Here is a 21,900-nt window from a genome sequence, read left to right on the forward strand (position 1 = left end):
AACTCCCCGCTGATGTCAGGACAGCAGAGACACTGATGTCAGGACAGCAGAGTCACTGATGTCGGGACAGCAGAGTCACTGATGTCGGGACAGCAGAGTCACTGATGTCGGGACAGCAGAGACACTGATGTCGGGACAGCAGAGACACTGATGTCGGGACAGCAGAGACACTGATGTCGGGACAGCAGAGACACTGATGTCGGGACAGCAGAGACACTGATGTCGGGACAGCAGAGACACTGATGTCGGGACAGCAGAGTCACTGATGTCGGGACAGCAGAGTCACTGATGTCGGGACAGCAGAGACACTGATGTCGGGACAGCAGAGTCACTGATGTCGGGACAGCAGAGACACTGATGTCGGGACAGCAGAGACACTGATGTCGGGACAGCAGAGACACTGATGTCGGGACAGCAGAGACACTGATGTCGGGACAGCAGAGACACTGATGTCGGGACAGCAGAGACACTGATGTCGGGACAGCAGAGACACTGATGTCGGGACAGCAGAGTCACTGATGTCGGGACAGCAGAGTCACTGATGTCGGGACAGCAGAGTCACTGATGTCGGGACAGCAGAGTCACTGATGTCGGGACAGCAGAGTCACTGATGTCGGGACAGCAGAGTCACTGATGTCGGGACAGCAGAGTCACTGATGTCGGGACAGCAGAGTCACTGATGTCGGGACAGCAGAGTCACTGATGTCGGGACAGCAGAGACACTGATGTCGGGACAGCAGAGACACTGATGTCGGGACAGCAGAGACACTGATGTCGGGACAGCAGAGTCACTGATGTCGGGACAGCAGAGTCACTGATGTCGGGACAGCAGAGACACTGATGTCGGGACAGCAGAGTCACTGATGTCGGGACAGCAGAGTCACTGATGTCGGGACAGCAGAGTCACTGATGTCGGGACAGCAGAGACACTGATGTCGGGACAGCAGAGTCACTGATGTCGGGACAGCAGAGTCACTGATGTCAGGACAGCAGAGTCACTGCCCATCTTTCGCCGCAGGCTGAAAACCCACCTCTTCAGGAAACACTACCCTTCCTCTTCGCCTTGCCTACTTGTTGTCAATTATTTGTACGAGCTCTTGTTTTATTGGATCTTGTTTATTTTGATACACTTATTTGTTTTAGCTCTTTCTCATTTGATTTTCCTATTTTGTCTCATCTGTTTAAGAAAGTAGGAAGCTGATATATGTCACTTTTACCTCAGCGCTAGGTATACTCTTAGTTGCTTGTTTTAGAAGAGACTTCTGGTGATTAGTAGCTTTGTTCCCTACCTATGTTGAATGCACTTATTGTAAGTCACTTTGGATAAAAGCGTCTGATAGCTTTATTTTTCCTAGTAAATACCGGTCCATATCTATCGGTCAGATAAGAATTAATGACATCAATAAACGGAGGAAGGAAACGTGTTATAATAGTATTTTGGGTTTCGTTCAAACAGAGATACAGAGTAATTATACACATAGCGTGGGGTAACGCCTTTCATCATCACGTCAGCCGTAAGTTATGGCTTGAATGGCTCAGTTTCCTGGGCAACCAAGGTTGGGGTATCGAGGTTAACCTGCTATCTAATATTGTTGACGTACCAGAAGGAGCCCATCGGACCAAAACAATGTTGCAGGTTGCCAGAGAGGCACTGACACTTTTAACCATATTAACACATACAAATGGACAATGGTACACTTTAGATCCATAAGAAAATGGTACAAAATCATACCTATCAGCGTCTGCTAAATGACTGTAATGTAATGTAATGTAATGTAATGTAATGTAATGTAAGGTAATGTACTGTAATATAAGGTGTGATGTGTCAATGATACATTCAGGTGTTGATGTGTCAATGATACCAAAACATGTGTTAGTCAGGTTGAAAGTGGTTCTAACTGGCTGAGTGAAGGACTCCCAGCATGCCTTGCCTCGGGGTCGTAGTGGTATTATAGTAGTTATGGGGGGAATGTGTTATGAGAATTAGTGTGTCATGTTGTTTTATGTCAGCCCCAAAGGCCGGCGTAGCTGCCATGTTGTGCCCAGGGGCCAGGGCAAGATAATCACACAGTTCTCTGCTCCATTAACCCATTAAGACCAGGGGACCGCATCTGTGTCATTTTAAGATCTCTTTGGGCTAATAAAAAAATAGCAGATCTACAAGCTCATGTCGCGGCACCGAGTGCCACGACATGAGCTTGTAGATCTGCTATTTTTGAAAAATCGTGAAATTGTGTGCAAATCTTTGAATATATATATATTTGTAAACATTAGTAAAATATTTTGTTCAACAGATTTTAGTTGCAAATGTTTGCTTTAAAAATATATATATTCAAAGATTTGCACACATTCGGTGCCGTGCTATGAGCTTATAGATCTGCTATTTTTGAATAGTCAAATAAATCTTAAAATGACACACAGATGTGTTCCCGGTCTCAATGGATTAAACACTGGGCACTGGTATCACACACACACACACACACACACACACACACACACACACACACACACACACGCACACGCACACGCACGCACGTACGCACACACACTCACAGGCAGCGTCTATTTTGCACCCTGATTAATTTCAATGACCGTTTTATGGATTATAAAATGTCTACAACCTACCAAATTATTTGGCGATTTTTTTAATTTTTTATTGCCCTGTAACATGCTGAGCGTTACGTAATGTTTTGTGCGTTGGGTGGGTGGTTGTGTGTGTGAAACAGCCAGACATGTCAATCACACGCTGGTTATAAAACCCTTACAAACGTTGGTAGAATTGGGAAGTGAGAACGATCACAATGGACCGCTTGATGCCTTGTTTCTGTCTCCTTGGCAACCGGAGGCAGATTTTTTTCCCGTGGCTTTAGAGAGGCATGACCCTCATTTATCCTTCTTTTCCAGTGGTGTAAAGTAACTAAGTACATTTACTCAAGTACTGTACTTAAGTACAATTTTGAGGTATTTTTACTTTACTGGAGTATTTACAATTTTCAGTACTTTTACTTCTACTCCACTACAATTATTTGAAAACTTTAGTTAGTTACATTGTAGATTTTGATTATTATTACAAAGCATACATTATAACCACTTCAGCTCTATATACCGCTGGTTTACAAGCTCACAATGCGTCGCGATGCGTACATTTCCGGACTTTTACTTGTAACAGAGTATTTCTACATTGCAGTATTGATACTTTTACTTGAGTAAAGAATTTGAGTACTTTGTCCACCACTGTTCTCCCCCCCCCAACTCTCATATCCATATTTTCTTTTTTCTTTTGCCTTTTCTCTCTTTGAAATAATGTCATATTTCTTACATTAGTGTAAGCTCTGGTATTCTCCATCATTCCATGGAAGTGCTCACTCTTCTCCTCTCCTTATCCATGGCAGTTAATTCTCTCCGTCCCACAATAGTTCTTTTGTACGTACACACTGGTGTGGAATGTCTCCAGCACTTACTCTTGCTCTTTAATGCAAGCGCACGCACGCACGCACGCACGCACGCACGCACGCACGCACGCACGCACGCACGCACGCACGCACGCACGCACGCACGCACGCACGCACGCACGCACGCACGCACGCACGCACGCACGCACGCACGCACGCACGCACGCACGCACGCACGCACGCACGCACGCACGCACACACAGTGTTTCTAGTTCTTGGTCTTTAATGTGCATGACCTGTTGCCATGGGTTACAGATTATAGTAGTTGCAGCATTAACAGAGTTGAATCCCACATGAACGACACTTTACTTTTGCCAAAACGATTCACACAATAAGAATGAGAATATTCATATTCCACTCGGCCGAGGAAGAAATTTTCACATTGGCTTGTTATAGCGCCACCAGCAGGTTGATTTTTGCAAAATGCATTTTTGGAACAAAATGCCTCAATGAAAGGCCTAGGAAGAAATGTTTCACATTGGCCTATTATAGCGCCACCAGGAGGCTACAATAACCTACCTGACATGGCGGAGACCTGTGCTCCGAGGAGCACTTTTTCTAGTTGAATCATGATGGCATCAGTGCGGTTCATGGCCTACCCGTCACATTTAAATATCAACCTAACGAGACAATTAAGTGCGAGAGCAAAAAGGCAAACCATTATGAAATGATGTCACAATCTCAGCATCTGTGAGAAGAAGAAAGAAAAGAAAATGCAAATAGAAGGACGATAGGCTTTATACCGGGGGAAATGAAGCGTGATGAGGATGTTTTGCCAAAGGGCCAAACATCCTGTTGGAGTCAATAGGGGTCAGTGTATCATCATCGCCATCCGGTGGCCAGCGGCCGTCCGTGACTCACTCTTAATGGTCTGGTTTCCCTGAGCGCTAGACGCGCTCCACACCACCACGTCTGGCAGGCGTGTTGCGCATGTTGTTTATATCGTTGCTGTCGAGCAGAAACCTCTTATCTCCGTGTTTTAACTTTTTGTGTGTTGTTTTTTCTCATAAATTAATGCCCTACTAGGGGGAACGGTGGTGCAGTCGACAGCGATGTCGCCTCACAACTAGAAGCTCCTGGGTTCGATTCCCGCCAGGGACGCTGTGGGCGCTGGGGGCGTGTCCTGTCCTCCGTGTCATCAGTGCCCTAAACCCCAAGCTGGGGTTGGTGAAAGGGCCTTTCTGTGTGGAGTTTACATGTTCTCCCCGTGTCTCCTAGGGTAGGTACCCTCACAAAAAACATGCAGTAATCCTGGTCACTATACTGCCTCCCCCTGGTCAGCCGGGGCGCCTGATGGAGGGGAAAGGAACTGGTAGGAATAACGTGTTCCTTCCACACGCTACGTCCTACCGGGGACACTCCCCCCTGTCAGGTGATAAGAAGCGGCTCGCTAGCTCCTCATGCATTGAAGGAGGCGTGAGCTCAGTTCTGGGCTGGCAGAGGGAGTGTAGCGCCCAGGATTACATAGGCAATTGGTACTGGGTGAAAAAAATGGGTCGCAAAATCGTGGGATAAAAATATAGGATCAAATAAAATGTGCGCACTACTTGATCATACTACAGTGTCACACAAAAGCATGAAATAAATAGCAGATGTGCTACTTTTGATGCTATTTTTATTTGAATCCTGAAAAGTACCAGTTTTGGAGTTTGGAGGACATGTGAGGTTTCCACCCGACAGAGAGATGGTACGTTGTTTCTATGTTGTGTCAGTCAGTGTGTGGTGAGTCAGGAGCCCTGTGGACAGACCTCCACCATGTGTTCCATGTGGATGATGATGATGATGATGATGATGATGATGATGATGATGATGATGTGCAAACACTGTCTCAGGGCTTTGTCTGGTCTTAGATTATAAGTGCTGTTGTCAACCAGTGCATGGTGGAGAGAAAAAAGCACTCAAATGTTTTACTTAAGTAAAACTATCAGTACTGCAACGTAGAAGTACTAGGTTAAAAGTAAAAGTCCGGAATTAAAAATGTACTTGAGTAAAAGTACAAAAGTATTGGTATCAAAATGTACCGAAAGTACCAAAAGTAAAAGTACTAAAATGTTTGAAAATAGCAGATCTACAAGTTCACAACATGTCGCGATGCGACACGTTGTGAGCTTGTAGATCGGCTATTTTCAAATAGCCTAGGTATAAAATAAGGCTAAAGTGGTTAATGTATGTTTCATAATATCATAATTTATATCTGCAAAGTAACTAGTAACTAAAGTTTTCAAATAATTGTAGTGGAGTAAAAGTACAATATTTGCCTCTGAGATGTAGTGGAGTAGAAGTAAAAGTTTTGGAAAGAATTTGGAAATACTCCAGTAAAGTAAAAGTACCTTAGAATTGTACTTAAGTACAGTACTTGAGTAAATGTACTTAGTTACTTTACACCACTGATAGTCAACATGTCTCATCATGGCCGCTCCTGTCTCCTGAATATAGTTCCAGCTCTCAGAATAGTGTTGTGATAGATGTTTCTCATCTGTGTTGAGACCTTGACGAAGGCTACGGTCAAACCATGGCTCTGAGGAAGATGTGGTTGACATGGAAACGGCGTCACTCACCTTTTGCTAGCACCTTCATCTGATCTTGTATTAAAATTGGCTTAACCCTTTCAATCCGGGAACGCATAGGCTACTGTGTCATTTTAGATGTTTAGCTATAACCATTATTTTATACTTTGGGCTATTCACAAATACCAGATATACAAGCTACAAGCTTGTAGATCTGCTATTTTTCTTTTCTGTTGGAAAAATCGTGTCAATTTCTGCAAATCTTTGAATAGATTTAACCCATTTAGGGCGGGAACCCCTTTTGTAACTATACCTTTCAGGACGGGAACACTTTTTGGGGTTCTTGTTGCTATGTACAGTATATAGAAACATACATGTTTTGTAATCTTTGAATGAATATTTGAAGTTTTTCAGAAAACTTAGGTCAGGATTTAGAAGGCGTTTTTAGAATGGGCCTCAGGTCTAAATGGGTTAATAGGTTTTTAACTAAAATCTTTGCTTCTGGGGATTCTACACATGTCTTCTAAATTTTTTTTTGGGGAAAAAAAAAGTATATAGCTATAATATCAGTGGTTCTCAAACACTGTCTGTCTCTCAGTCAGTCCATGAGGACGGTACTATTGTCCTCTCACACTGTCTGTCTCTCAGTCAGTCTATGAGGACGGTACTATTGTCCTCTCACACTGTCTGTCTCTCAGTCAGTCTATGAGGACGGTACTATTGTCCTCTCACACTGTCTGTCTCTCAGTCAGTCTATGAGGACGGTACTATTGTCCTCTCACACTGTCTGTCTCTCAGTCAGTCTATGAGGACGGTACTATTGTCCTCTAACACACTGTCTGTCTCTCAGTCAGTCTATGAGGACGGTACTATTGTCCTCTCACACTGTCTGTCTCTCAGTCAGTCTATGAGGACGGTACTATTGTCCTCTCTGTCTGTCTCTCAGTCAGTCTATGAGGACGGTACTATTGTCCTCTCTGTCTGTCTCTCAGTCAGTCTATGAGGACGGTACTATTGTCCTCTCACACTGTCTGTCTCTCAGTCAGTCTATGAGGACGGTACTATTGTCCTCTAACACACTGTCTGTCTCTCAGTCAGTCCATGAGGACGGTACTATTGTCCTCTCACACTGTCTGTCTCTCAGTCAGTCTATGAGGACGGTACTATTGTCCTCTAACACACTGTCTGTCTCTCAGCCAGTCCTGTAACACACTGTCTGTCTCTCAGTCCATGCTCCCTAATGGAGAACCCCTCAGTTCTCTGACAGACAGACAGTGGCAGCCCTGTTTATAGTGAGCTGTGAGCTGTTGCCAATGTAATTAGCATTTTAATGAATTTCCGCACTCTAGTGGACATAGAGAACACTGTGTGTGTGTGTGTGTGTGTGTGTGTGTGTGTGTGTGTGTGTGTGTGTGTGTGTGTGTGTGTGTGTGTGTGTGTGTGTGTGTGTGTGTGTGTGTGTGTGTGTGTGTGTGTGTGTGTGTGTGTGTGTGTGTGTGTGTGTGTGTGCAAGGGAATATGAAATAGTTTGGTACTGACAATGATGATGATGACCAAAGGGAGAACTATTTTGTGTGCGCGCAGTTCGCGCACGTGTTTGCGTGCGTGCGTGTGTGTGTGTATGTGCACGGACGTGTGCTCACGTGTTTGCGCGCATGTGTGCGTGCGTGTGTGTATGTAAGGACACTTGGGCTGAATAACGATAAGCTCCATCTAGAGTTTGGCAGAGCAGTTTGAAAAAGAAGAAAGCGAGAGAACTCAATGGCAGCTTTTCCCTTAAAGAATAGATTTGTACAGAATCAAAAGGCTGTTTTCAGCATTTGGTTCTCCATCGGCTGTGAGGTGCTTTTACACTGAAAAGAAAAGACCTCACAGCTGCTGACATCATTTAAAAAAGATTGATTCTTTAAAAACTGTATCGTTTTCCATTTATTTTAGACAGGACAGCTGAGGGATAGCCTGGAATCCAGACTGATTGCTGTACGTTTGGGGTTTTCTGTCTGGATTCCAGGCTAGTTTAGAGACACAGGAAACAGAGAGTGGTAATCAACTGGAGAAGTGTGTTGATTACTAGGGCTGCAACTATTGATTCTTTTCTTAGAGTGTGCTCCATCATTTGTAGTTTTCATGAGAAGTGAGACTATAAACATACTGTAGGGGAGAGCAGGAGAGAAGGAAACTAATTAAAGAACACGGGTCAAACAATAGAAAAGCTCATTATCTTAGATAATTAAAAACAGTATATATCAACTAAACAACACAAATGTTTTAATTGTTTTTATTTTATAATTAACTAAATTGATTATTGTCTGATGAATCACTTCGGCCCTGTTTCAGTACTTTGTCGTACAATGGCGGTGGTTTTCTGGCCTCAAATGACCTGGACTGACCTGTCTGTCCCCAGTCATTATCACGTGCACGTGGTCTCATCGCGGAAGTGTCAGAGTTCAGTTGGCATCACATTTTGGTGTTTTATTCCTCCCTTGGTGTTGCCATTAACACTGTGCCAAGATCAATGATTAATTATGATACATTTTTAATACAAGATGTGCATGTTTAATCCATGGTCACTTTGGCCTTCTTGTCCGGTTCAAACCGGAAAACCTCCACCCACCACGACCAGGGGACCACACACACACACACACGCACGCACGCACGCACGCACGCACACACACACACACACACACAGTCACACACGGACACACACGGTCACACACACACACACACACACACACACACACACACACACACACTGTATAATCCAAGCCAGTGAAGCCACCGCCTGAAATTAATGCTTTACAAAATGTAGTGTGAGCATAATGTCACAAAGGACTTATAACACATGCTGTGTGGTCCAATAGACCTGGAGCGTAAGGCTTGCTTTATGCTATAATGATAATGAGCTTTATTTATACAACATATTAAACACAATACAGACGGAACAGATTAAAAACAACAACAAAAACAAGGTGCTGAGTATATTACATAATCATAAGATGCTAATTAAAAGCTAGGTTGAAGAGGTGGGTTTTCCGCTGACTCTTAAAGATGTTAACGGTGCTTATCATGGCCTCCCTGATCTATGGAGGTAATGTGTTCCACTGATTATGGGCCGTAACTGATGAATGCAGCTTCATCAACCTGCTTCTGGGGTTTAAACTGTAATCTCTACTGACCTGCCGACGAAGATCTAAGTACTCCCGGGGGCCTATACATATTCTATATACTGTAGGTGTTGAGAGATAAGAAATAGCAGATCTACAAGCTCACAATGAAAACCCGCCGTGACCACTTAAACCCTTTTACACTCAGTTGGACGGGGGTCCCCCAGGTCACTGTGCTTGGTCCACTCCTTTTTCCCTCTACAGTCAACCCAAAGTCCCTTCCCCCAAAACAGCCTCATATCTAACAAGCCTCACAACGTGTCATGTACTGTATGTTGCGGCGCCTTGTGAGCTTGTAGACTGAAAACAAATCATATTTTGGGCGAACTACTCCTTTAAGTCAGTGGTTCTCAACCAGTGGTCCGGGGACCACCAGTGGTCCTTGAGGGGGTTCCAGGTGGTCCCCAGCTAAATGATGGAGAGTTGCTAACCAGATGGACACTTATTAGATCTTTAACTCTTGAGAGAGTAAAATTAAACCAAATGGACCCGTACGGGTCCATTTGGTTTAATTTTACGCTCTCAAGAGTTAACTTATTGTTAAACATCTGCATTACTTAATTGAAGAATTGTTATTTTGATCAACGTTTGCCTGTTATCTCTCCTATTGGTACCAACATCAATACATGATGGAATTGTGGAAAAAAACTGAATATTCTAAGTTTTGGGTCAGAAAGAATAAATCTCATCAAACGGTGGTCCGTGGCTCAAATGCTGAATACATAATGGACCTTGATATGAAAAGGGTTGAAAACCACTGCTTTAAAGGTTTAATGACATTCACTTTTACACCACATTCAAAGTCTTTGTCTTGGTCCTTCAAAAGTGTACAAAAAGTGAAAATTCCATTCCAGTGATCCATGGCAGGTGTTTTTCTCTCACATTTCTAAAGCCTTTTCAACTGCAATGAAAAAAGAAATCTTTGCCTGCGGGTGTCGCTGGTGAGGGATTTTGCCTGTCAATCATCGCCTCTGCTCCGCCCCCCCAAAGGAAAGGATAGGGGAGGGGAGGGGCGAGGAGGAGAGTGGGCGGGATTAATCAACTGTGACCTCACTGTCGAAGGGCCAAGCTCAGATTACTTTTCAGCCTAATTATTCAGAAAACCCCAGACCACAGAAAATCCACTGAATGTTCTAAGTTCATTTTTTTTGGGTGTAATTGAGGTCATAAAACCCCAAATAAAACATTGAAAATAAAAAAAGTGAAAATGAATGTCATGATACCTTTAAGTCAGTTTGGAGTGGCATCACGCCATCGTGGGTCATCCAGAACCTTTCTTCTAGTTCACTGAACACACTCTGCCGCTCAGCCTCAGCTAAACGTCGTCATATGTTAACGTCAAAGTAAGACACAGCTGCCGTCTTCCTGGGGGCGGAGCGGCCATAGAAGAATGGGTTGAGAGAGAGGCTGTCTGGGTGGCGAGATTATGGATCCCACCTACGCTCCAGGATATAGACCCGCCTTACCTGTCTGATTGGCTCCCTGGCAGGCATAGTTTTACTGAGGTTAGTGTTAGGGTTAAGGTTAGGTTTAGACATAGTTGCAAAAACGAGAACTGTCAATCACAGCGACTACTGACCAATCACAGTGGGTTTGCCTGGAGCTGCGGTGGGATCCATAATAACGCATCTGGGTGGGTGAGTGGGTGGCTCCCCCCCCCCCCCCCCCCCCCCCGGTCAGCTCAGTCTATACGTGTCCAAGTGTCCCTGAGGCGTGCTTCACAATTCCGCCGCACGGCAAGGCCACGCCCCTTGAACCCAAACACGCCCCCACGGCCGCGCAATTATTATATTTATACTTATATTACAGGGTCAACAACCTTCTGTTTGCTGCTGCCTATTTCCCCTTTTCTCTTCTGGTGATTCTCCAGTGAATGCATGTTCAGTCTGAAGTAATTGCGCTTTTTAGTCGGTCTGGTCTATATGCCACCCAATGTAATAATACAATGTAGAATGGAGTTATATAGGCTACTTACAGAGTATTTCTACATTGCAGTATTGACACTTTTACTTGAGTAAAACATTTGAGTACTTTTTCCACTACTGCTTTTATTCCATGCGTGTCCAACGGCTCTGTCTGTCTGCAACCAGGCTTAAGTTCTTCTGAAGCCTTGCAGACGATGATGAAGCCATAATGCTGACATCATGTGATGTACAGTATAATAACGCACACTGACGGGGAAATTAATAATCCTGGTTGTGTCTGTAGTGAAGAGGATCATGAGGAAATCCCTCGTGACACATCCTATCCTACAGTATGTGTATTGTCTGTGTCTCTCAAAGGCTCTGGGAAAATGGGATTCTTTTTTTTTACCAGCTTTAAATATAAATATTGCCGAAGTTGGTTGTTGCCGGGCAGAAGCCTTGTATCTCCAAACTTCTACTTCTTATGTCATCTCATAAATGAATGCCGTATACTTTGTCCTACTACAGTGTCACTCAAAATTTGCAAAACTCGCCGATCTATGACTATACAAGCTCAAAACGCAGCATGTTTTGAGCTTGTAGATCGGATATTATTTAGCAAATTTTTAATTTGAATCCTGAAACGTTTTTTTTTACATATGACAGAAACAGTATTTTTATCATTAGAGTAAACACTGTGTCTACCAACAACAACATGGCTGACCCACTACACCGCGCTGTGAGGGACTCCTGTCAGTGTTGCTGTGTGACATTTGACAATTCATTCTGAAGTCAGTGGAGTGTGTTAGATGGACTTGTTTCTCTACCAGTCATTCATAGTGTGTTAGATCTACCAGCCCTCCTGTCCTGTCCATCTCCTGGTTCTAATCCGTTAACCCATTCAATCCGGGAACCATACTGTGTCATTTACTTTTTTTCTATAACCATTATTTTATACTTTGGCTATTCAAAAAGCTTATAGTGCGGCGCTACGAGCTTGTAGATCTGCTATTTTCTTTTGTTGAAAAATCGTGAAAATTTTTGCAAGTCTTTGAATATATATGTTTTTTAAAGTGAACATTTGTAACTCAAATCTTTGCTTCATGTCAAGGACCCCCAAAATGATATGTATTCGTCCGCGCATATGTATTTGTCGGTGCCGCGCTATGAGCTTGTAGATCTGCTATTTTTTAATAGCCAAAGAAATAAAAAAATGACACAGTATGCGTTCGCGGATTGAATGGCTTAAACAGGTGTCAGCCTGTCAGAAGGATGGAGATCAGCCTGACGTTGTCCTTCTCCTCCTCCTCCTCCTCCTCCTCCTCCTCCTCCTCCTCCTCCTCCTCCTCCTCCTCCTCTGATGATGATGATGATGCTGCTGCTCCTCATGTTCCTCGTTCCCCTGATTCCCCCAAGTCCAGTTATAATAGTGTTTGGAGGGAGGGACCCTTGTGGGCTTGTAGATCGACTATTTTCCCTATTAAATATGTATTTGTAGAATTGGGTCCCACGCAGGCAGGGAGACACCAAACTGCATCTTTAGAGGTCTGGAGATCAGAAACTCTACTGTTCCCCGCTTTCCTAGGAGAGCGGGGAATATAGGACCTAACCTAAACCTAACCCTAACCATAACCTTAGTGGGGGAACATAGGTCCGGGGAACATAGGTATGACCCCCATCTCAACTATAGCTCCATCAGTCTATCACTACGTCAATTTATCACTCCATCAATTTATCACTCCATCTGAACATCTCTCTTTCTCTGTTCCTCTCTCATCACCCTCCCCCCTCTACTCTCTCCTCCCACCCTCTCTCTCTCTCTCTCTCTCTCTCTCTCTCTCTCTCTCTCTCTCTCTCTCTCTCTCTCTCTGCCAGAGGCGTATGGAGATGCAGCCTTGTGTAACGCTCATACTCAGAACCAGTTTCATCCAGTCAATGAGGTGCTGCCTGTGAAGAGATGGGGGGGGGTGTGTGTGTGTGTGTGTGTGTGTGTGTGTGTGTGTGTGTGTGAGTGCCGTGCACACTGCTGGTGATGGGGGGGGGCTTCTCTTCTGGGCTGAATAGAAGCTAGCCGCTCGCTGTCTGGAATGTTCCTGTTTGCAGCGCCAGGATTACATAACCTCGTTGTCGGGCAGAAACCTCCTATCTCCATATTTTAACTTTTTTTTTTAATGTTTTCTTTTTTTAATTAACGCCCGACTTGATCATAACTGCAGCGTCACACAGAGGCATCAAAAAGCAGCAGATCCACAGATCCACCTTCGCGCCGCGTTTCGAGCTTGTAGATCTGTTACTTTTGAATCCTGAAATCCTGAAAAGTGACAGTTTTTGGTCATACAGGGTTTCCACCTGACAGACGATAAGTGTGTGAATAAGAGCTGCTCTTTGTTTCTTTCTGAAGAAAGAAAGAAAGAAAGAATGAATGAATGAATAGTAATGAAGGATGACAGACGACAGACGAGGTCCACAGGTTGATGATAAACCAGACGTTGAGCAGCTGTTTGCTATCTCTGCTTTTTCATTCATTTGTGTTTTTCAGACATTAACCCTTTCAATCCGAGAACGCGTACCGTACTACTGTGTATTTTATAATATTTTTTTTTAGCTATAACCATTATTTATACTTTGGGCTATTCATATGCTAATAGCAGATCTACAAGCTCATAGCGCGGCATCGAGCGCTGCGCTATGAGCTTGTGGATCTGCTATTTTGTGAAAATGTGTGCAAATCTTTGAATATAGTACATGTTTTTTAAAGCGAACATTTTTAACTCAAATCTTTTGAGTTTCAGATTTGAGTTAATGTTTCTAATATATACACATATATTCAAGATTTGCACACATTTTCACGTTAATTTTTTTTCAAAGAAATCTAAAGTGACAGAGATGCTCTCCCAGATTGAATGGGTTAACGATCACTTGCTCTGCGTTTTTTTTAGTTTTTTGTTGCTGTCTTGTGTTTTTTTTACCAGCTAATGATTGACAATAATGTACAGTGTATCAGAGATTGGCTAATGTGTGTCTGAATCAAGAATTAATAGATTCATTCTTGTACTTGCGTGCACACACACACACACACACACACACACACACACACACACACACACACACACACACACACACACACACACACACACACACACACACACACACACACATACACACACGTCAAGTTTTGCGTCTGAGAGTCTAAATCTCATCAATCTCAACGGTGGTCCGTGGCTCAAATGCCGAATAAATAATGAGCCTTGATATGAAAAGGGTCACACCTACCATCAGCCCCCAGTACTTACAACAACACCTACCATCAGCCCCCAGTACTTACAATAACACCTACCATCAGCCCCCAGTACTTACAATAACACCTACCATCAGCTCCCAGTACTTACAACAACACCTACCATCAGCCCCCAGTACTTACAATAACACCTACCATCAGCCCCCAGTACTTACAATAACACCTACCATCAGCCCCCAGTACTTACAACAACACCTACCATCAGCTCCCAGCACTTACAATAACACCTACCATTAGCCCCCAGTACTTACAACAACACCTACCATCAGCTCCCAGCACTTACAATAACACCTACCATCAGCCCCCAGTACTTACAACAACACCTACCATCAGCTCCCAGCACTTACAATAACACCTACCATCAGCCCCCAGTACTTACAATAACACCTACCATCAGCCCCCAGTACTTACAATAACACCTACCATCAGCTCCCAGTACTTACAACAACACCTACCATCAGCCCCCAGTACTTACAATAACACCTACCATCAGCTCCCAGTACTTACAACAACACCTACCATCAGCCCCCAGTACTTACAATAACACCTACCATCAGCTCCCAGTACTTACAACAACACCTACCATCAGCTCCCAGCACTTACAATAACACCTACCATTAGCTCCCAGTACTTACAACAACACCTACCATCAGCTCCCAGTACTTACAGTACCACACAACATTCCGCACCCAAAACCGTGCTACTCATACGCTGAGTTGCCGGTGTTCCGGGATTGAACCCCCTGACCTTGTGGTCCAACGGCAAGAGCTCTATATCTGACCCGCACATCTTAACATAATCGTCGGGTCTGTCGGATGGAAACCTCACATGTCCAAAACCTTTACTCAGCTGGATTCAAATTCTAAAATATCAAAAGTAACAGATCTATAATGCTTTTGTGTGACACTGTAGTATAATCAAGTAGAGCATTAATTTATGTAACAGACAGTTAGAATATGGAGATAAGAGGTTTCTGCCTGACAACGATATCCATATGATTATAGTGACATCGATTTCAGACATAAACCCCAGTCCTGCAGTGTTGATTTTGACAGCAAGTTTTTAATTAGTTTTAGTCAATAGTCTTTTGAATTTATATTTTAGTCACCTGAAATGTTTTAGTTTTTGTCTAGTTTTAGTCGACTAAATATCATAAGATTGTAGTCGACTAAATCTACAGTTGATTTAGTCGACTAAAATGTATGTTGGCGGTGCCTTGATGGCGTCGTAATGGCTGATTTTACACTTGGATGCATGCTGAAAATAGCAGATCTACAAGTTTATAGATCTGCTATTTTCAGAGCACAACACCCGAGCGCAACCAAACATAAAACAACTTGTCTTTTAGTTCTACTGGATCTCTTCTCCACTAGATCCCTCACTAACATTTTAGTCTAGTTTTTATTTGTTGACAAAATTGTCAATATATTTAGTCTTAGTTTTAGTCATCATAGCTTATTTTTTATTTATTTTTTATTAATTTTTTATTATTTTTTTATTTATTTTTTATTTATTTTTTATTTATTTTGTATTTATTTTTTATTTATTTTTTATTTATTTTTTATTTATTTTTTATTTAGTTTTCGTACAGTGAAAAAAGGTAGACGACGAAAATGTTTGGTCATACGGGTAGACACACACACTGTAGCTTAATGGTTAGAGAGCTCGTCCGGGGAGCCGGACCGGTTGTCCCAGGTTCGATTCCAGATCTGGCCAGCAATGTTTCGATGTGTCCCTGACTCTTAACCCCTAACTGTTCCCCCTTCGCTCTCCTCTGTGGGCTGGGCCAAGCTGAAAACTGTCTAATTATTATTTATTCATGTTTTATGTAACTTTAATTCTATAATGGAAGTCAATGAGGCTCAGATGGGAATAGACTGGAAGCCCCCGTTGACTGAAGTGGTACAATAGAGCAGTAGTTCTCAAACTTCTTCATGTCAAGGACCCCCAAAATTATATGTATTTGACGGTGGACCCCCCCATCCCTATATATTTTTTTCCAGGGACCCCCCAGAAGCAAAGATTTGAGTTACAAATGTTCGCTTTAAAAAATATATATATATTCAAAGATTTGCACACATTTTCATGATTTTTCAAAAATAGCAGATCTACAAGCTCATAGTGCGGCACTCGGTGCCGCGCTATGAGCTTGTAGATCTGCTATTTTTGAATAGCCAAAGTATACAAGTTTAAAGTGGTTAAGATTATTGTGACGCTATATTAATATATTTTGCTGGGGACCCCCTGGAACCCCCCCAAGGACCCCTGGGGGTCCCCGGACCCCACTTTGAGAACCAATGCAATAAACTGAAGTTGTACAGTAGAGGTATTCAAACAGCCGCTATAGATATCAGAACGATATCAAAACGATTGCCCAACAGCTGCCAACACCAATAACTGACTGCAGAGACTTTATCAGCAGTAGGCTGACCTTGACCCTTGACCCTGGTCTAATTCTATGCAATACCCTGTCATACCGTGGGAGGTCAATGTCATCCCATCTCATTACCTGTGGCCTTGTCCTTGCCATAGCGGTTGTTCTCATCCACCTTTGAGCTTTAGTGTAGCGGTGTAGTGTTTGCTACAGTAAAGTAGGCCTTTATTTCATTAGCAGAAAATACATGTGTTTATATATGCGCATTTATAGGTCTGGAGATATGTTTGTAAAATTAGGATACCAGTGGCTTTGCAGTGACACAAGTCCTTCATTCGGACATCAATCATGTGATTGTAAAAACGTCATTAAATAACTCTGGTATGGTCCTTGAGGTGTGACAACCAAACACCAACCGACTCTCCTGGGCACCAGTGGTGGAAAAAGTACTCAAATATTTTACTTAAGTAAAACGCACTGACTTTTTTTTTGGGTCTTTTTTTATTGTGCTCCTTTTCCTCTAAGCACCTTAACGTCCATTGTCTATCATGCACAGTATAGTATAACATGCACAGTATACAATACATTGCTGCTATGCTCAGGCACCTTAGTTTAGTTTATTTAGTTTTTTTTGTATTATCTCAGGTAATTTGTAAATATGTAGATAACTTGTCTGGCCTTCTGTTGCTCTCTTGTTTTGATCTCCTTCCCACCTGCCCCCCACCCTCTTCTTCTCCCCCCCCCCCCTCTTCTTTCTATGGAAACTAACGTTGCGATGGGAACGATGTACAAAAAAGAATTTCACCCACTTTTTTACCTTGTAAACCTGTGATGTGACAATAAAACTGATTCTGATTTCTGATTCTGAAGTACCAATACTGCAATGTAGAACTACTCTGTTACAATTAAACATCAAAATGTACTTAAAGTATCAAAAGTAAAAGTCGGCCTACTCGTTGCGCCAAATGTCCTGTTTCACAAGTTTTCAAATATATACAATTCATAGGAATCCTTTGAAAATAGCAGATCTACAAGCTCACAATGCGTCACAATGCGTCGCGATCTAAAATAGCTTGTAGATCGACTATTTTCAAATGGCCGAAATGTAAATAGGGCTGAAGTGTATGTTTTGTAATAATAATCAAAATAATCCAAATCTAAAGTTTTCTAATAATTGTAGTGGAGTAAAAATACAATGTTTGCCTCTGAGGTGTAGTGGCGTAGAAGTAAAAATATAGAAGATTGGAAATACTCAAGTAAAGTCAAAATATGTCAGAATTGTACTTAAGTACAGTTTTTGAGTAAATGTACTTGGATACTTTACACTACTGCTGGGCACTGAGTCACTGTTGGAGATATAAATGCCCAGCGAAGCCAAGATGAGCTGTTTAATGAACAGCTGCCAGGGGCCATAATCATAAATAATCCTCATACTAGTATGCAGAGGCAATATTGTAATATTAATTTACTACCAAAGGACATTTATTTACAATGAACCCAGTGAACTGTTTCAGGGTTATCCTGCCTTTAACCTACTGTTGTCCCTTTAGCCTACTGTTGTCCCTTTAACCTACTGTTGTCCCTTTAACCTACTGTTGTCCCTTTAACCTACTGTTGTCCCTTTAGCCTACTGTTGTCCCTTTAGCCTACTGTTGTCCCTTTAACCTACTGTTGTCCCTTTAACCTACTGTTGTCCAGCCTGTTGGTGTTCTTGTAAATTATTGTCTGACATGTTTACAGCTCCGTAGTAGTGCTCTGTCACTGCAGTTTCACTGTATTATCACTGAATTATAACTCTAGTGTTGGTCTGTGTAATCTAATGTTGGCTAGTGTAGGTCTCTGGTCAGTGTTATGGGGTTGGCATGGCACACAACAACACACTGTAACAGAACAATGTTTTTTCCCCTATGGATTAGTCACCCCATGGAGACTTGAATTCATGGATATTTTTTTGTTTTTGTCGCATTCCTAAGCCAATAATTTGATGACCAGCGGACCGGCAGGCAGCGGTTCCGGTAGGAGACACAAAGGAGACGGTAGGAGTGTCTCCTACCAGAACCGCTGCCGGTCATCAAATTATTGGCTTAGCAATGCGACAAAAACTAAAAAATATCCATGAATTCAAGTCTCCATGGGGTGACTAATCCATAGAAAAAATGTCAGTTTGAGGGTGAACTATCCTTTTAAGATGAGAAAGTGAATGAAGAATGCCAATATGTTCATAGAAACATTCTTAAATACACTTTAAAGTTACACCTATAGGCTGTGGAACCTGGATCTAACCTGAGGAGCTACGGGTAGAAACATCAGTGCCTTACTGCCTTCTTTTAACCACTTGAACCCCAGTATTCATATTCTGAGGGGAACATAATCAAACACGACTGACATTTAACTGTCATTTACAGGGTGGCTACCAATATAAAGAAAATAAGTGCTAGCCTGGGACCAGACGAATCTGCCAGTGCAAAAAAAAAATGCCCTCTGCGATTTAAGGCCTTTGCAGACGGAAAAAACGGACAATATAATTTTTTTAATGAACACATTGTTCTCAATGACCTCATGCACACCGGCTCCGAATTTGCGATGCGGCGATGCGTTTTTTTTCTTCAATCGAACCCAGTTCGATTTTTGCGTCTTTTCGCATGCGGTTAAAACTGATTGACTAATCGCACCCTGTCTGCAAAGGCCTTTAGTCTGGCTACGCGAGGCGAAAGGAGTGCATCTGTATCGTGTGTGTGTGTGTGTGTGTGTGTGTGTGTGTGTGTGTGTGTGTGTGTGTGTGTGTGTGTGTGTGTGTGTGTGTGTGTGTGTGTGTGTGTGTGTGTGTGTGTGCGTGTGTGCGTGTGCGTGCGTGCGTGCGGGGGTGTGGGTGCGCCAAGGCCATGCAGCCAATGAGGACAAAGTGTCAAGAAGTGATGACTAGGTACAGGTCTGTTTATAAGCCACCCTGTAAAAACTGCTGATCTACAAGCTCACCATTTTTGGCTTAGACATATGGTGTAGACGGGGAAAAAACGGTCCAAGTACAGAGTCAACTCAGGTCCAGTTTACTAAGTGGTGTAACAGTCCAGTTGGCCGCAGGGCGGGCAGCCTTTGGAAATGTCAACGATGTGAGCAGTTGCACACGACTTCCCAGCATATCTACTGTACCTACATTCACTGATACTGTAAGTGACAGTGCGTAATTATAAGTAATAACGGCGCTCAGGTGGGCGAACGTCAGCAGAACTGGAACTCTGCAGCGATGACTAATGGTCTGAATCATACAGTGACAAATTGGAATTTTGTCATTCATAAAAATAGTCCAATAGACGTATTGAAAGGATTAAGGAGTGTTTGAGCACCTTTTAGTGTGACAGGGTAGGTCACGTAAAATATTATTTTAAGACAAAATACCGTCAAATTGCTAATGGTTGAGTTCATTAGGCTGTAATAACAGTAACCGTTTGGATTACTAGCCTGAAAAATGGACAATGGCCAGTGGGCATTGTCCATGTTTTAGGCTTTTGCTACACAAAGCTTTTTTGACAGTTTTTCCTCTTTCTCTTCTGATGTAAAAGGGTAGGTGCAATGGTTTCAGCCTATACCTTTTCGGTCAGAAATGTGTTAAAAAAAATTGTATTACCCTATGACATTTAAATATTATGTTATCACATAAATGACCGAACTAAACTAAAAACAAATACAAACTAAAGATGCATCATTCAGCGCACAAATACATATTCCCAGTTGAGCTACATGAGTCATGTCGGTGCTTATGGGCAATACATTACAATACTTCACTTTGTCTTTTAGTTGACTGTAAAAACAATCTCCTGGAAGTTCCATGATTATTATCTCTGCCTCGCAGCCTTCAGTGGTGTGCAGGGATGAGATGATGTAATACGTAGCAGTGGATGGGTAGTTACCTGTTGTCATCGGCGCTGGCACCGATGTCTACGATTGACTCGTTCTGCTACATCCCATAAGCCAGAGGGATAGGAGCGTCACAATTGGGTAGTTTGTAGCGGGACAGGGTGCTTCTCTCATAGCCTGGAGGGACGATTGCTCTGCAATTAAATGTGTACACAAACCCGTTTGAAAGATATTTAAGAATCGGAGGTCCCTGACCTCCTGTTAGTGTGCACAATACATATGAAGCTGATCGACCTAGTGGCATGCGAGATTAGCTGTAGACAGACACACAGACAGACACAAACACAGACAGACACACAAAGGGGTGAAAACATGATCTCCTGGTGGAGATAACAACAACATACTGTGTTACAACTAAAGCTCCCACACTTCAAGTTCAACAGCACGCCGAAGGTTATCTCAGGTCACGTGTGTTGATGAATGATGAATCTAGAGTCTAAAGTCTCTCTCTCTCTCTCTCTCTCTCTCTCTCTGTGTGTCTCTACTATATAATGTATTGTGGACTCCTCTCTCTCCTGTGTGTCTAGCTGACGTGGTGAAGAAGACAGTGGAACTCGAGGACTGTCGGTGCCTCTCCTGTCCTCTCTCTCTCTCTCTCTCTCTCACTGCGTCCCTTGGTGCGGTAGTCTCTCTCCCGGAGCCATGGCGTCCTCACTGCTCAGTCGACAGCTGGCCTTCTGTCTGCCCAACAACCTCCGTCTCTCTGCTCCAGGTAACTCCACCGTAACTCCATACCTCCACCTCCCCCCCAAGGCCAGACTCACTGTAGGTGACCTGCAGCTAAATACACACATGTTGTTGTTTGCAAGTTTCAGCCCATTGACTACAAATCACCTACTCTACACTGTAGTCAACCATTTTTCTAAGCATGCAAACAGTCAGTGAATAAAGCACACACATCCAAAATAACATAAAAAAAAGACCAGGTGCTGAGTTAGAGACAAATATTGAAGGAGAACAGATTCTGCATGCTGGATCCAGCTCCAAAGCCTAGCTTTGAAACGTCACCTTGGTGGTCAATATTAATTTTTTAAAGAAATACATTTGTAGCTGGATCCATTTTTTACCAAGCATACCATTTAAAAAATATATATATATTTTTTCAAACCTTCCAGTAAACCAATTTGCAGAGATGTGAAGCTTGCTCAAGATAAGTTACGTAACATTGCGTTGACATTGCTTATGCAGCGCAGTGAACATTATGTGACCTTTATTTAATTTTGTCATAAAATTACTGTACGTTTTCATTGCTTGGTAATGTAGTAAATAAATCTAACCAAAATAGT

General features: G+C 42.8%; 2 protein-coding genes across 2 annotated transcripts in view; one reads left to right on the forward strand and one right to left on the reverse strand.

Moving 5' to 3' along the window:
- Positions 1 to 21,900, reverse strand: part of LOC308097978 (stonustoxin subunit beta-like) — a gene marked incomplete at both ends in the record, with an annotated part of 149,034 nt that overhangs the window by 35,861 nt on the left and 91,273 nt on the right. The window lies entirely within an intron of this gene.
- The window catches only part of abat (4-aminobutyrate aminotransferase), a 65,285-nt gene that overhangs the window by 14,863 nt on the left and 28,522 nt on the right, over positions 1 to 21,900 (forward strand). The window contains exon 2 of the mRNA XM_080446061.1: positions 21,142 to 21,326. Coding sequence (XP_080302187.1) covers positions 21,257 to 21,326 — 70 coding nt within the window. The 5' untranslated portion in view covers positions 21,142 to 21,256. The remainder of the gene's footprint in view (positions 1 to 21,141; positions 21,327 to 21,900) is intronic.

Source organism: Gymnoscopelus braueri (assembly GCF_963280865.1).
Source record: "Gymnoscopelus braueri genome assembly, chromosome: 13".
NCBI lineage: Eukaryota > Metazoa > Chordata > Actinopteri > Myctophiformes > Myctophidae > Gymnoscopelus > Gymnoscopelus braueri.